Source organism: Sus scrofa, chromosome 14 (genome assembly GCF_054392235.1).
Source record: "Sus scrofa isolate SSC_HxYL_T2T_F1_AM1 chromosome 14, Sscrofa_HxYL_maternal_Yorkshire_Landrace_v2.0, whole genome shotgun sequence".
NCBI classification, from domain to species: Eukaryota; Metazoa; Chordata; class Mammalia; order Artiodactyla; family Suidae; genus Sus; species Sus scrofa.
This window is the reverse complement of record NC_139396.1, coordinates 67,621,666-67,638,029: the sequence shown is the minus strand read 5'-3', so window position 1 is coordinate 67,638,029 and position 16,364 is coordinate 67,621,666. Positions and strand designations below refer to the sequence as shown.

The 16,364-nt window shown below is 56.3% G+C and overlaps 1 protein-coding gene across 11 annotated transcripts in view; it reads right to left on the bottom strand.

Annotated features, from left to right (window-relative positions):
- The window catches only part of EMID1 (EMI domain containing 1), a 44,089-nt gene extending 34,283 nt beyond the window's left edge, over positions 1 to 9,806 (bottom strand). For all 11 annotated transcript variants that reach the window (XR_002338673.2, XR_014825866.1, XR_014825865.1 and 8 more), the window contains exons 1-3: positions 9,605 to 9,806; positions 2,083 to 2,196; positions 1,543 to 1,646 (exon numbers count right to left, since the gene is read on the bottom strand). Coding sequence is in view for 8 of the 11 variants with exons in the window: in XM_021073276.2 (XP_020928935.2) it covers positions 1,543 to 1,646; positions 2,083 to 2,196; positions 9,605 to 9,705 (319 nt within the window). In the remaining 3 variants the exon portion in view is untranslated. The remainder of the gene's footprint in view (positions 1 to 1,542; positions 1,647 to 2,082; positions 2,197 to 9,604) is intronic.
- Between the last annotated feature and the right edge of the window lie 6,558 nt (positions 9,807 to 16,364).

Below are 16,364 nucleotides of genomic sequence, written 5' to 3'. Positions count from 1 at the left end.
AAGTCCCTGCAGAGGGAGAGGTCAGGGTTGGTCTAGCCCCAGGCCTTGTCTTGCACCCCTGCCTCACTATCGGCAGATCCCCAGCCCTTAGCCTGGCTTCTGATGTGTGGCCTACAGCTGCTGGACGTAAGGGCATGGGCGCTGCCCCCACCTGCTCCATGACAGCCCCGCAGACCTGGGACGGTCTGCCCTTGGGAGGGGAGCCAGGGACAGAGAGGCCTATGTCTGGGCAGGCCCTGCCTGGCCACCCTCAACCCTGGAGATTCACTCCCTCTTCACCACCAGCTCCTCTGTGGCCTCCTGGCTGGCTCCCCTCTAGCCCTGGGGCTCTTCTGCCTCCCCTTCTTTCTCCCAGCATCCTGGGGTCTGGATGTGCTGTTCCCGGTCCCCTCTCATCTGCCCCTCCTTGCCTCCCACACCTGCCTTGGTGGGGAGCCTCTCTGCAGGACCCCTACGGGGTGTCGGGCAGCTCCCCACTGCCCTGCTCTTCCCCAGCTGTGTTGGGGACTCTTCCTCATGGAAACCACCTCACTGCCCGACTCTGCTGGACTCTGGGCTTGCAACTGCTCCTCTCTGGGCCCCCACTGCCCCATCTGTGAACTGGGGCTGTTGCATGGTTGCGGGAGGTGAAGTGTGTAAATCCCTCCAGAGGCACCTCTGAACGCTGACTTGCTAGCATTACATGCCCCTGATGCAGAGGCCGCGTTTCACTCTTTCGTGTTTCTGGAATTGGAGTGTATATGTTGACCGATGTTCACACTATTGTGATGCCTGGGGGCATTCAGGCCTGAGGGGCCTCTAGATCAGCTCCTCCTCTTTACAGCCATTCTTGGGAGCATAGCTCTTGGTACCCCCAAAATTTCTGCTCCCTGGGTTCAGCCAGACAGTGAGGCTGGATGCAGTCTGGACCACTGAGTAGAAGCTGGTGCCTGAGAGGAGACAGCGCTCCCAGGAACCACGTGGCCAGGTGCTGGGGGGTGCGGGCTACCTCCTCTGCGCCCCGAGCTACTGAACTGCATGCAGAGAAGGTGGTGGGGTGAGAAGGGTTTCTCTGCCTGGGACCCACTCCACACGCAGGGGGCCCAGCTGAGTCCTCCCATCCCTGAGGGCCTAGGGAAAGCCAGGCAGATCTGGGTTCGAATCCTGCCCCTTAGGAGCCACGTGCCCACACACCCCGAGACTTGATTTCCTCACCTTCCAGATGGGTACAACCGTCCCGACCTTGCTGAGCCCTGCCCTGCTTCCCTGCGTTGTTCCGACCTCCCATGAAAACACCCCAAGTTTGGAGGAAAGGCTTGGAATGCACGACCTAAGACTTTCACGGCACGTATGGAATTCCTCTAGGATTCCTGACAGTCTTCCAGAGGCAGGCAGTCCACACCCATGGGACCGCGGACACCCACTGTGACTGGCTGTGTCTGGCTGGCAGCTCTGTGCAGCGGGTCCGGTGTGCGTGGCGCCGCACCCTGCAGCATCTACAGTCTCAGCTCCCTCCCATGCCCCTGAGGGGAGGCGCCCGGCCTGTGCCTGGGGCCGTCTTACCTTCCTCGCAGCTCGCCCCCGTGTGCCCAGGGCAGCACCTCCACTCGCGGGCTGTCACCGTCTTGTACATCACCTTGTATGTGGGTCTCACCACAGTTCTGTAGCTGAAAGAGGGCCCAGGTGGCCTGGCTCAGACAGGGCCTTCTGCCACCTCTCCCACCATCCAGGGGGGCAAAGCTAGAGCCTCCAGGGTCCTCAGCTGCCTCCAAGGCCCTCTCTCCCCCTACCTTCTGGGAATCAGCCCCTCCATTCCTCCCCCAACCCCCTCCCCGGCGGGGGATGATCTAGAAACCAACTGGACAAGAAGTGCCTGTGAGCGGGACTGGCCTGACCCAGAGGTGACTGTGCATTGAATGAAGGCATATGGGTGAATAGTGGAATGCCCCCCTCCAGGAAGCCCTCCAGGGTGGCCCAAGAGCCAAGTGGAAGTGCTTAGACTAGGCAATGGTTCCTTTGTCCACCCACCCTTGGGGTCCCAGGCTTCCTCTGCACTCCTGATGCAACCCTGGCACCAACCCTTCTCCACATGGTCTCACTCACCTGTTCCCAGGGCAGCTCATAGGCCAGGGGCAATTCTGCAGGACGCGCTGAAGGTAGGTGCCGTTCTGCACATGGCACGAGATGGTGCGGGTCACCACGTATGAGCACCAGTTCCTGAAACAGACCAAAAATGGGATGCTCAGGAGCCACACACAGCCTGTGTTCTCTCCAGGAGCCCCAATCTCCAGGCAGTGAGACACCTGAGCTCCCTATGTCCTTTAGGTTTCTGTGGGAATCTGTGTTGCTGTGGTTGAGGAGTGGACTCCAGAGCCCTGGAGGGGTGGCTGTGCTGGGGACTCTTGGGGGTCCTGGGGTATGAGCTGTAGGGGTGCTTCCTCCTCAGCATCTCCTCTCCAACCACTGCCTCCCGCCACCCACCTGGACAACGGCAGCAGCCCCTCCATCTCGCCCCTGTCTCCCCAGAGGGAGGGTCATACAATGGAAACCAGGCCAGGTCTCTTGCTCAGCCCTACTCTCAACCTGCTGTGTCTCCTGCACCCATTCCTGCCATGGAGTCCCCCAGTCCAGGCCTTTGCTCATGCTGGGCCCGCTGTCTGGAGCACCCTTCCCCCAGTTCTCCACCTGGCTCCTCCTACCTTCAAAGCCCCACTGTGCTGTCGCCTCTCCCCCTGTCCTCTCCCACCTGCACCCCCCATGGAGCAGAACCAAAGGTTCCCTGCCCTGGACCCGCAGTACTCTGTACACCTGTCACGCCGAGTCAAGGTGGTGGTTCAGGTCTGCCCCCTCCCTCCCCGAGGCATGAGAGAGGCGCCCTGCTCGTTCATCCTCAGGTCCCCTCTGTGTGACAGCTGGGATGCACAATCAACATCCCGGGCCTGAAGGACTGACTTCTCCAAATGGCAACCAATATAATTGCCTTGTGCTGCATATATGGAGCACCTACTGTATGCTACAGGTATTTATATCATTTTCCCACAGTGAGCCAGGAATGCCCTCCTCCCACTTAACAGAGGAGTAAACTGAGGCTCAGGGAGGGAGGACAACAGTTCATGTCACACAGCTGGTGCGTGGTGGATCTGGACTTGAACCCAGGAATGTGGATGGCTCAGCCTGGCCCCTGACTCCATCCCAGAGGCCTCAGCTCCCATCTCCTCCCCATCAGAGCCACGGTCTGTGGCTCTGTGAAGACCTCAGCCTGGGAACTTGCTGACCCCGGGCTCCAGGCCACAAAGGAAAGTCTGGTGGGGTGGGGGCTCAAGCTGAGAAGGGTCACCTGAAACGGTCCTTCCTTTCCCAGACCTGGGAAAAAATGCAGGCCTGTGACCCCGTGCAGGGCTGAGGGCCGGTGAGCACCTGGAATGTCTCGGCCATCACAGAGGGGCCCACCACTGCTGAAACCCAGCCCCTGGCTGCTGCCCCACCCCCACTCAGCCCACCTGAAGGAGAAAGTCAGGAACCAGTTGACACACTTGCTATGGGACACTGGGGAAGTCCCTTGACTGTCCTGCATCCTACTGGAATCAGTTCCAAAAGGATGACACAACCGGGCCACAGGCACAGAGGTGGAAAAGCTGGAGAAGGATGACTGTATTAGCCCAGAGACTTGGTGGGAGCTCAACAGAGCCCTTGACGACCCCACGGCAGAGGCGACAGGTGCTTGTTATGGCACCGTTAGGAACAGCCCAAAACTGGAACAGCCCAAGTGGGACCCCTAGACACAGAGGACCAGAGGCTGTGATGGAGCCTGAGGTCTCCAAGTGCCTGATTAAGGAGGAAAAGTACGTGCAGACCAATAGAGGGAAGAGATTTCTATGAATATAAGAAGAGAAAGCCAAGAGGCTGTCTGTACATGTTTGCACATAGAGAGAGGTGGGTATAAAGTGGGGAAAAGCAAACTGCCACCTCTGTGGGCGGAGAGGAGTGTTCCATCTGCTCTGTTCATCACGCTGGGAGCTGGGCCTTCCACCCGCCACTTTACAGATGGGAAGACTGAGGCTCTAGGGTCTGGGATGTACCCTGGGCACCCAGGATAAGCAACACAGTTCAGATTGGAACCCAGGTCTGCCTAACCCCAGGGCTTGTATTCTTTTTGTCTTTTTAGGGCCGCACCTGGGGCATATGGAGAGTCCCAGGCTAGGGGTCGAATTGGAGCCTCAGCTGCTGGCCTACGCCACAGCCACAGCAACATCAGATCCGAGCCACGTCTGCGACCTACAACACAGCTCATGGCAACGCCAGATCCTTAACCCACTGTGCAAGGCCAGAGAACTAAACCACAACCTCATGGTTCCCAGTCGGATTTGTTTCAGCTGCACCACGACGGGAACTCCAGGGTTTGTACTCTTATGTTGTGAGTCACACGGGAAGTCCAGGGCTTGTACTCTTAACCACAGGATGGAAACGTTTCTCCAAATGAGCAGGTGGGATTTTAGAAGTTTAAAAAGATGCATTTCGGAGTTCCTGTTGTGGCTCAGCAGAAATTAATCTGACCAGCATCCATGAGGACACAGGTTTGATCCCTGGCCTCACTCAGTGGGTCAAGGATCCACTGCATTGCTGTGGCTGTGGTGTAGGCTGGCAGCCATAGCTCCGATTCAGCCCCTTGCCTGACAGCCTCCATATGCCATGGGTGCAGCCCTAGAAAGAAAAGGTGCATTTCGAAAGGCCCCCGACCCTTTGAGCTGTGATTTAAAAAAAAAATCTGTTGGGGAGTTCCCGTCGTGGCTCAGTGGTTAACGAATCCAACTAGGAACCATGAGGTTGCGGGTTCGATCCCTGGCCTTGCTCAGTGGGTTAAGGATCCGGCTTTGCCATGAGCTGTGGAGTAGATTGCAGACGCAGCTTGGATCCTGAGTTGCTGTGGCTGTGGCGTAGGTTGGTGGCTACAGCTCCGATTTGACCCCTAGCCTGGGAACCTTCATATGCCATGGGAGCGGCTCAAGAAATGACCAAAAAAAAAAAAAAATCTGTTGGGATCTTCTTTGGGAGAGACATAAGCCCCTTTGGGAGACTGATGTGAGTTGTCACTCTTTCCCAGAAAAACACATAAAATTTGGGGTACAAACTCAGGGGGACTCAGGGACCCCTAAGACTGTGACGGACCCTGTGAGTGGAGGAAGGAGGGAGGGAGGGAGGGAGCAACCTAGGCAGAGGACAGTCAGAAGCACCAGACACAGAAGGGCGGCCCTGAGCACAGAATGAAGATTCCGGGTCAGTGTGTAGATTCACACACATGCACACACATCAAACATACCAGTTTGCGTCTTCTCCCCACCTCAGATCACTGCCTACGAAAGTCCCTCTGCCTGGAAAGCCCTCCCCCTGCTCCAGCAAACTCCTATTCATCCTTTGGGGTGGGGGTCTTGGTCCTGAGGCCCTGGGCACAGCTGGGCACCTGCAGGGGTCTCCACAACCACAGTAACCCTGAGCTTTTTTCTCCCCTGAAGGTGCTGGGGGAGGAGGCTGGTGCAGACCAAGCCAGCATGGGGCTCAGCCCAAGCACCCAAGGTGGCTCGTTGAATGACTGAATGACTGAGAACAGACAGGGTTTGGTAGAGGAGCCAGGACTCAGGCTCCCTAAGGTGGGCGCACTCATTGGCAGCCCTGACTCCATCCCACTGCTCTTGGGAGCTTCTTTTCCAGGGTGTCACTGGTGATAAGCTTCCCAAGAACCTGGTGAGGCTGGGTGAGCTCCTGAGGGATGGGGAGATGGCAGGGGCTGGGAGGAGGCAGCACTTCTCTCCTGGGCCTGCCACTTCCGCCTACTCAGCACCTCTGGGGCCCCCAGAGGCCGCAGGGAGGAGAGAAACAGGCCAGACCAGCTCAGCCTGGCACCGGCCCCCACTCCCCCTCCCAGCTAGGGCCCCCCACCTGCCCTCCACCCCCTGCAAGGAGGGGCCCAGGAGACTTTGTCTCCACGAGGCTGAGGGCTGTGATCCTGTGATCCGGAACAGTGATAGGGGCTAATTGCAGGAGGCAGCCAAGTGGGCTGGGGGCCAAGGGCCGTTATGAAAAGGAGAGGAAAGAAAGAAGACGCAGAGCCGGGTACGGTAAATAGAGCCAGAACCCCTCACCAGAGGCTAAGCTCCAGTCCTGGCTCTGCTTCGTCCTTGCTTGGTGACCTTGGACAAGGCCCTGACCCTCTCTGGGCCTCATTTTGCCCGTCTGCAAATGGGGACAGCAGAACCTTCTTCTGCAGGGAGGTCTCACCCACCCAAAGCCTTAGCAAAGCAATGATGGCTATTGGTAATTTTTTTTTTTTTTTTGCTTTTTAGGGCCACACTTGGGGCACATGGAGCTTCCCAGACCAGAGGTTGACTCAGAGCTACAGCTGCAAGCCACAGCCACAGCCACACCAGATCAGAGCTATGTCTGTGAACTACACCACAGCTCAAGGCAATGCCGGATCCTTAACCCACTGATTGAGGCCAGGGATCAAACCCGAAACCTCACGGTTCCTAGTCGGATTCACACCACATGGGAACTCCTATTGGTAATTCTTGTTCCTGGACCGTGACCTGGGCCCCACACTAGGCAGCAGTGGTCCAGTGGCTTCCCTGAGAGACACCAGCACCACACCTTCTGCACAAGATCCTCCCCTTGACTCTGGGATAGGGACTGTCAGGCTCTGTGTGTCAGAGGGGGAAACTGAGGCCCCGAGATAAGTCACCTGTCCAGGTCATCCATACAGGTGTAGCCCTGGGATCTGATCTCCTGGAAGAGGGCTTGGAAAGAGAACTCTCCTCTCTCTCTCTCTCTCTTTTTTTTTTTTTTTTTTTTTTTTTAATGTTTTTTTAGGGCCACACCCGCTGCATATGGAAGTTCCCAGGCTAGGGGTCAAATTGGAGCTGCAGCCACTTTCCTACAGCACAGCCATAGCAATGCCAGATGTGAGCCGCGTCTGTGACCTACAGCACAGCTCACATTAACGCCGTATCCTTAACCCACTGAGTGGGGCCAGGAATCGAACTTGTGTCCTTATGGATACTAGTTGGATTCTTATCCCACTAAGCCACAATGGGAACTCCTCTCCACTCTCCTTGATTTTTGGATTTGCCCAAAGGAAGCCAGTCCAGCAGGAGGAAGAGGCCTGGGCAGGACACCGGTGAGAGCTTCACCTCTACAGCCATAGCATTGAGACACTGATACAGATCATGAAGGCCAGGAGAGACCCTGGAGGGGCAGGAAGCAGCCCCAGCAGGGGACAGGGGGCAGATGGGGACAGGGGCTTGCCAAGGCAGCTCTGCCCAGCCCCCCGGGTACCCTGGTTCCAGGGTCTCAAAGTCTTGACACATTCTTGGGCCTGGGGGTGGCCCCTGGATGCCTTCCCGGGCCTCCCCCTCCCCAGGCACAAAGCCTCTTTTCTGCTGCTGGTCCCTCGGCTGCCAAGGGGTGCCTGGGGCGCTGGGCTGGGGGTGGAAGGAGGGCAGATGGGACGTGACATCCACATGCTGTCTCCAGTGACGCTAAGATGGGGCCACGAGGGTAGGTCCTGGCAGCCAAGAACCAAAGATTCCTCTGGCCAGGGGTCTCTCCTCTCCCCCATGTAATGTGGGTGACAACAGGGACCACTGTTGTCAGGCCCTGTACTGGTCCTTCCCATGGGGAACTGTCTTAAGAACAGGCCTGTGAGCAGGGGATGGGGGTTGGGTGGAGAAGAAAGAGGGGAACAGTGAGGAAACCCAGGGCCACCAAGTGTCCTGCCTGAGGCGACACACTGAGTTGGTGACAGAGCCAGGAGTAAAACCCTGCTCTGAGGCCACAGCCCCTAATTCCTAACCACGACTCGCAAACCTTTCCTAGCTCCTAGAACTGACGACTCCTCCAGAACTGCTGGGTGAAAAGAGAACGGGATCTAGAAAATGCTTGACTTGAATGGCGGTGCCAATTCTCCTCTCTAGGGCTCAGTCTTTGTATCTGTAAATGGAAGCAATAGCATTGCCTACAGTGCTTTGGTGATGCTCAGGCCACTGTGAGCCTTTGGGGAACAGATAGGGTGACAGTCCCAGTGACCTGATATCTGCCCACAGCCACCATCCTGCTCCCACAGAGGAAGTCCTGGGGAGAAGGGAGCCCAGGCCGGGAGGCCCTGCTGTGGACTGGCTGAAGGGCAGTCCGGGTCTTATACCTTCTCAACTATCATCCTGAGCTTGACACTGGGAATTCTGAGTTCAGAGTCTTGGTCAGTATATCATCTCGGACCCTGGGGGTTTACCTCCATGCCCTGGGCAGGTTATAACCCCTCTCTGAGCCTCGGCTTCCTCTTCTATGAAATAAAGATCATAAAAATGTGGGCCTCCCAAAGCAGTCAGAAAGATTCTGGCAGCAATGGATGCAGGTAGGATGCCAGCCCAGGTCAGGTATGGTCAGCATGCATGGTGGTGGCTGTGACATCTGCCATCCATCAGTCCCTGTCTCAGATAACTGTTCCTCTGGCCTCTGACACCTCAGCCACCTCTGCCCTCCAGCCCTGCCCATGTCACCTGCTCTTGCTAGCCCAGCGGGGGCACGCTGGCCCCTGACCACTGGGAAAGGGGAATTTCTGAAAAGAAAGAATTGAGGCCGTAGGGGGTGGGGGCCGGGCAAGACTTTGAATGGGATGAAAAGGCCTGGAGAGGGCTGGCTACTCCGTATTGTCTGCCTCAGACAACAGCAGTGGCTGGCCCTCGAGAGGGGACCCCAGCAGGGGCAGGGCTAGGGGCAGGGACTAAAGCTGGGACAGGGGTGTGGGCAGGTTCAAATCATGTCATCAAGGCCAGAAAGACACAGATTCAAATCACAGCCCTTCAATTAATGGCCAGTGAGCTCAGATTATGTTAATTCTCTGGGACCTCAATTTGCTGATCTGCTAAATGGGGACAGGTGTTCCCTACTCATTCAATTCTGGAAGGATTAACAAGGAGGACACTACATGTAAAGGGCCCCTTCACCTGGTCCTGGGAGATGCTCCATAAACGCCACCACCAAAGACATTGCCCCTTGCCTCCAGAGAAAGCGCAGGAAGACAAAGTGTTCGCTCCCAGCTCAGTCCCAAATGCCAGGTCTCTGGGGCCTACACTGACCCTGGGTCTGTGAAACTCCACCCCAATCTCCTTCCTTCGAGGGAAATAAATAGCCAGGGTACTAAAAAAAGCCAGGAACAGGGTAAAGGGAGGGAGGGTCCCCAAAGTGTCAGCTCAAGGGTGTCCTGGACTTTTCCTGTGTGCAGGGAGGGGCCCTTGGCTAGGGCGTGGGAAGTCTTGGGGTATCCTCCCTCGTGCCCCTCCCCCTCCCCTAGGGCTCTGGAGTAGAAGTGAGTGCTGGAGAAGGCTGTCTGGGGGTGCTGATGGCTCCAGATACGTGAAGTAGGGGACCCCCGAACTGCCGGGAGCTTCTGCCAGGCAACTCGGGAAGCCCAGGGTCCCTGCCCCCCGCTACCAGGTTGGCAATGAGGTGGGGACCCGGGTTCCTTCCCCGGGCTTGCACGGAGGTTGGTGGGTGGTGGTACCTGGAGTCCAGGTCCCCAACCCCCGGCTGGCAAGGCATAGGGGTGGCGCGGGGTGGGGGAGGGGGCAGCCCTTACCTGCGTGCAGAGAACGGGGCTCCCCCGACGCTCCACGCGGCACTGCCTCCAGGGAGCAGGAGCCCGAAGCAAAGCAGAGCCCAGGCCCGCGGGCCGCCCATGCTGCGCCCGGCGCCCTTCGCGCGCGGCCCCTCGCCGTCGCCCCCAGCCTGGCGTCCTCGCCTGCCTGCCCTCGCCGCCAGCCGCCCCGGACGCGCGGATCCCGGTTCCCAGCGCAGCGGCGGGAGGGCGGGCGGGAGGCGGGCGCGGGGCGGGGGCGCGCGTTCCCGGCCTCGCCCGGCCCCTCCGCGCGGCCCCCCGCCCCTTGCGCCGCCGCTGCCAACCCGGAAGGAGCCCCGGGGGGCCCGGCGCCCCTTCTAGGAAGCCCGCCAGGTGCCCACCTGAGCCCAACGTCCTGCACCGCACGGCCTTTTGGGGGGCGGGGTACCAGTTCTGAGGTACCCTCCCACGTGTTGCAAACTAGGGTACAGAGGCCAGGCCACGGTCTCAGAAGCAGCCAGGATCCAAACCCATCCAGCCAGGGCTAATGATGCGAGGGCCTCATTCACTCTCGACACTTTGGCGGGATCCAGTTCCCAGGGCACAAGGGATCTGTCCGTCCACGCAACAAAGGCTTCCTGAGCAGTGAGCGCCATTGTATGCAGGGCACCTCTCCTGCCCTTCACATCCTCCCTCGGTTTAATCTGCAGACCACTCTGGGTGAGGTGGGCACAATTACCCCCATTTCAAAGAGAAAAAAAAACGAGGTTCAGGCACTTGTAGTCCCCCTGGGAGAAGACTCTGGGAGAAGTGCTGACCCCAGTCAAGCCAGTGTCCACACTTGCCACCATTTTACCGCTGGAGAAACTGAGGCAGAGAGGAGACCCTCCTCTAGCTACAGCTCTCCATCAGTGGTTAGAAGAGCCAGGATTAGAATCCAGGTCTCCTGACTTCTGGGAGGGCATTTCAGCTCTCAAGCACAATTAGGGAAGAGTGCAGACATCAGTGGGCCTGGGGCTGGGTCTCCCCACCTGTAACAAATAAGGACTGGGTTAGAGTGGAGTTACTCCACTTGGGCTACGAGGGAGCTTCAGGGCTGAGGGCTGTGAATCCCACTGAGATGCATCTAAGTCTAACGTGTATGTGTGCATGGTGGGTGTGTGTGATGCTTAGTGTGCATGTGTGTGATGACTGTGTCTGTGAAAGGAGTGCGTGTTCATGCAGAGGGACTGCAGCTCTCATCAGAGGGAACCCAGAAGCTTCCAAAAGTCTGGGATGGTGCCTGACCGCCTTCTGCTGGGGCTGAGGTGCATGCTGTCCTGCCAGCTGGCTTGGTGGTGTCCCAGCGGCCTGTCCCACGGGATCCAGCTGTGGCTTGTCCAGATCCAGGATCTCTCCTAGAAATAGTCCAGCAAGAGGGTATGCTGGCCCTACATCTGATTCCCGGGACTGCCTCGCCTAGACTCACTCGGGCTGGGCAGCACCAGGCCCCAGCCTGAGTCAGAGACACAGAGGGTGTGCCGGTGGAGAGAGCCCACTCCTGTCCCTCCAGGGGGCAGGCAGTAAGAGTTGGGTTCAAACCCTCCCTCTGCTCCCTCTGCTCATGTTAGCTTGGGCAAGGCCTGCCCCTCTCTGAGCCCCACTTTTTCATTGTAAGGAGGACAGTTGCATGTTCCTTATGGGGAGTGGACAGGAATAAGATATCACAGTAGCGCCCTGGCACCCACTGTCCCCTGCTTCACGTGGTCCCCCAAATGCTCCCACATCCTCCAACAACATCGTCATGGTGCCAACTTTGCCCCCTAGTGGAGCTGCCTCCCTACCTTCCATCTGTGATTTTGGAGTACCTACTATGTGCCATTTGTCTGACTCCCAAGAAAAGCAGCTTTGTGCCTCTCTGATTAGCTTTTGTTTTGACACAACTAGATCAGTGACTTAATTGACTTAATCCCCTGGATAGCTTGTCACTCTCAAGGGGCCATCTCCTGAGAGGACCCCAGGCCCAGCTGAGACCTGGTCAGGTGCCGGGATCAAAACCCAACACCCCAAATGGCGCTTGAAGGGCCTGCAGCTCTTTAGGAAGGGGAAGCGCTGGGCAGTGGGAAGAACCTGGGAGGGCCACAGAATGAGGATGCACTGCCAGGTCTGTTTGGGACACATCCGAGCTGCTCCTGTGATGAATGGCATATACATTCCTTTATCATCAAGCTCATGGGAGCTCCAGGCCACTGAGGAATTTCTCTAGCCAAGGACACTCCCAGGAAAAGCTGTTATCAACATGCTGACCTCAGAGGGGGTCCCGTCCTTATTGAGGCTACAGTCCCTTGGTCCATGTATCTATACAGCTAGAGCTCAGAGTACAAGGCTCAGAACCCCATAGGCCTAGGCCTCATTCCAGACCAACCACTGAGCACTGTGTGACTTGAAACAAGTTGCCTGCCCTCTCTAAGCCTCATTTCCCTGCCTGAGGGGGAAAAAAAGGAAGTTTTAAGACATGGAAGCAACCTAAATGTCCAGCAACAGATGAGTAGATAAAGAAGAGGTGATACATATATATACACCATGGAATACCACTCAGCCATAAAAAAGAATGAAATATTGCCATTTGCAATAATATGGATGGACCTAGAGATTATCACACTAAGTAATTCAAAGACAAATAGCATATGATATCACTTATTTGTGGACTCTAAAAAGTGATTCAAATGAACTTATTTACAAAATGGAAACAGACGCACAGACATAGAAAAAAAATTTATGGTTACCAAAGGGGAAGTGGGGGAGGAGGGGTAAATTAGGAGCTTGGGATTAAGAGATACACATTCCTTTATATATAACAGATAAACAACAGGGTCCCACTTATAGCACAGGGAACTATATTCAGTATCTTTTTAAAAACCTATAATGGGAAAAAAATCTGAAAAAGAATATATATATGTATAACTGAATCACTTTGCTGTACTAATATAACCATAACAGAAACTAACGTAATATTGAAAATAAGCTATGCCTCAATTTTTTTGGGGGGGGGTCTTTTCTCTTTTTAGGGCCACACCCATGTCATATGGAGGTTCCCAGGCTAGGGGTTGAATCGGAGCTGTAGCTGCTGGCCTACGCCACAGCCATGCCAGATCCAAGCCACATCTGCGACCTACACCACAGCTCACAGCAACACTGGATCCTTAACCCACTGAGGGAGGCCAGGGATTGAACTTGTGTCCTCATGGATCCTAGTGGGGTTCGTTAACCACTGAGCCACAACGGGAACTCCTCAAATTTTTTTAAAGGCAATTTTAAAGCTTTGGGTCTCTGGTGGTCCTGGGACACAATATGAAGCCCCCTTTTAAGGGTACATTTTCCTGGTGGATGTCAGCCTACTTTCCGGCCGTCTTTCCTCCCAAAGCAGGAAGGGCAGGAAATGCTGAAGAGACCTGGATTTGGTCATTTGAGGTTTCAGTGTTTGCTGCGATGTGGAGGAGAGGGGCCTGTTGGCTCGAGGTCCCTGTGGGCGGAGCCTCCTCCCTGGGGGCCTGATCTTCTCGGCTGCCAAGACCAGACCACAACCTCCAGTAACGACAGCAGCTTCCGGTCTGAGCGCTGACTGTGTGCCAGGAGCTGTGCTAAGCATTTTGCTTGCATTGTCGCCTGCCCTCTTCTCACTTTGCTTTGTTATCCCCAGGTGTGGGGCTCCCTGAGGTCCCTTCGGGCTGGTGACTGATGGGTGCCGGCCTGAGCACTTACACACCAGCCACACTGCTGCCCTCTGGCTCAGCCTTGCAGGGGGCTTCTTTGGGCAAAAAGAGAACTCAGCTCAGATTTAAACTCCTATCTGGGAGCTGATGAGGTGAGAGAGAGCACTTGCACCCACACACGCGTGTGGGCCCCACAGGGACACGGACTCGGACACACACACACATACACTGCCCAGAGCAGGCCGTGGGGTACAGGAAACACAGCCCTTCTGGTGTGGATTCGCTGACACATCCACCCGGCCTAGTCCAAACAGGAAATGCTATTCTCCTCACCAGCAAACAAACCTGGGTCACAGCCTCCCTTCCCCGTCAGCTCCCCCGGGCCTCTTTCCTCCTCCCGTGTCCCAGGGCACAGCCTCCGTGGCTGGGGGTTCCCATCATATCAGCCCTGCTTGCACGCCTCCCCATAAGAGCCCTGTGCCCCACTTGATCAGCACCCGTATCCCCCATTCTATGGGGGAGGAAGCAGCTTAAGAGGGCTGGAGGTACCCAGAACCCATGGCAGCAGCCCCCAGGGGCCCAGGCAGTGCCAGTGGCCTCAGAAGCCTCTGCCCAGACAAAGGGCAGGGCCAGGGCCCCAGCCTTCCAGGTTAGGGAACAATGCCTGCTTTCTGTGCCTTTGATCTAGAGGCCCAGCCCGGCAGGCCCCTTGGTCCCAGAGTGGGGGGCACCCTGTTGGGTCGGGGGTGAGGGGCACTGGGGGACCCAGAGAGCCTGCAGCTGCCCAGTCAGGTTATTTATGCTCCGGGAGCTGCCCTTCTCACCCAGCTCATTCCTTCCTCAGGGAGCGGGGATTGGGGCTGGAAGCGAGTGGTGGGAGGAAGGAAGCTGTCGGAAAATCATAAATTAGGGCTCCTGGAGGACCTTCCTGCCCTTTTCAGGAATCCTCTGGGGGTGGGGGAGACTGACAGATTGGCAGGGTGTGGCACAGGCAGGCATAGCGGGACAGGGAGCCTGTGTTTGGACTTAGGAGACCTGGATGTCTGCATGATCTCTGCCAGGCTTTCTCTCTGAGCCTCAGTGTCCCCATCTGGAACTGGATGGGAAGGATACAAGACTTGGGGACTTTCCACAGACTTTGAAAAACTTATGGTTATCAAAGGGGACAGGTGGGGGTAGGGAGGGATGGACTGGGAGTTTGGGATTGACATATGCACACTGAGGTATACAGAGTGATTGGCCAGCGGGGACCTGCTGTCTAGCACAGAGATCTCTACCCAGTATTCTCTGACAATCCAGGTGGGAAAATATTCTGAGAGAGAATGGTTATGTGCATATGTATGACTGGGTCACTTTGTTGTACAGCAGCAATTATCACAACCTTGTAAATTAACTCTACTTCAATAAAACTTAAAAAAAAAAAAACTTGGAGACTTTCCTGTGACTGTGCTTTGTTGCCTCTGAAGAAATGGACAAATGAGAGTCCTGCCCCTTAGCAATGTTTGTCCCATTTCCCTTCCTCTGGTTCCTTCCCCCTAAATCCCCTCCTTTCTTCTCCCCACCTCTGACCCCCCTCCCTTCTTTGGGGATCCCTTGTTCTGCTTCTCTTTCAATATCTCTCCTCCTGCAAAAATGGACTGACAACCTTTCCTTCAGCAGCATCCACCTAGCTGAGGAGTAAGAGAGAGTAGCTGCTGGCTCATTTATACTAGAGTGATAATGACTGATACATTTCATGTTGTTAACTGGTGAGGGCAGTTAACAGGGGTTCTTCCTCATTTAACCCTAAATCACTGGTAGTGGAACTTTTGGCTGGTAAGGGGGATGCTTGGTAACCAAAGGTTTAGGAACAAAGTCTGCCAAGCGAAAGGACCTTCTGGGTGAGAAGGGGCCATCTCCCAGCCATACTAAGGTGAAACCCTCCCCCTGCTGGACACATCTGGAATGGCGGCCACAAGTCCCTGAGGATTAGCTTTATTTGGCAGTTGCAAGGGCAGGCAAGAGGAGTCACTCAGGGCAGAGGCTCTGGAGTTTCCTGCCAGCCCTGCCAGTCTCAGGAGGTGCCTGCTGGGCCAAGAACATGTGGGTCTGCCCAATCTGACACCCTCAGGATGAATGGTTTCTACCTCTGAGGAAGTGATTCTGAGGAGGAAGAGAAGAGGGAGAGAGAGTCAGAGAGAGAGAGAGATATGGAGAGATACTGAGAAAGAGAGAGAAAAGGAGCCAGAAAGCCAGAGATGGTGGGAGACAAGTGAGCCAGAGACATGCAGAGAGAGGCAGAAGGAAAGACAGGGAGGCAGAGAGACAGACACAGAGAGAAGCGTACTCGGGGAAAGAGACCCCAGGTTGTTTGTTTCAGCTCCTGGGGGGACTGGACAGAAGGGGCAGGACCAGGGTGCCAGCCCAGCTGCCTCTTTTTCCATCTGCTGCCCATGCCTGGCACTGGCTGACCAAGGGGCTCTGGGTGGCCCATGCTGGAATAAATCATGTGTGGGCAGTCCCATCAGGCAGATGGAGCCACTGGGCACAGGGGAACTGGATTTCCAGGCAATGGCTTGGCCTGGGGAGTCTTCAGTGGATGGACAGCATCTGGGGGATGTACACCCCTCAAGCTCCTGGATCGCAGGCTCTCCTGCCCCGCCCTCCTTCTAGCCCTTCGGGGCTGAGTCGGGATCCTCTCCATCTGTGCAGCTGCACTGTCCCTTCCAGCCTCCCCACCCTTCATGGGATGTGGCCTCAGTCTCTTCAGTGGCCTCTCCCTTCCCCTCTGATCCTTCAAGTCCTTTGGATCTTCCCAATGGCGAATGGGTGCATTTCCCTGTGAGGGAAAACTTCAGTGTCCTTGCAGCCCTCAGACTGAGGACAGAATGTGGCCTGACCTGCTTATCCTCCCTGCACCCCAGACCCCAGACACCAAAGAAAGTCTCCATTCTCCCCACTGACCCTGTGCTCTCCAGCTGGCTGCAGGGCTTCCCCATCCTGTCTCCTCTGCATGTCAATGTCCATTCCCCTTCCGTCTCAACTCAGACAGCATCCCCTCCCTGCCTACCCCCAAGACTGGGTCACATATCCACTGGGCTTCCCCACTG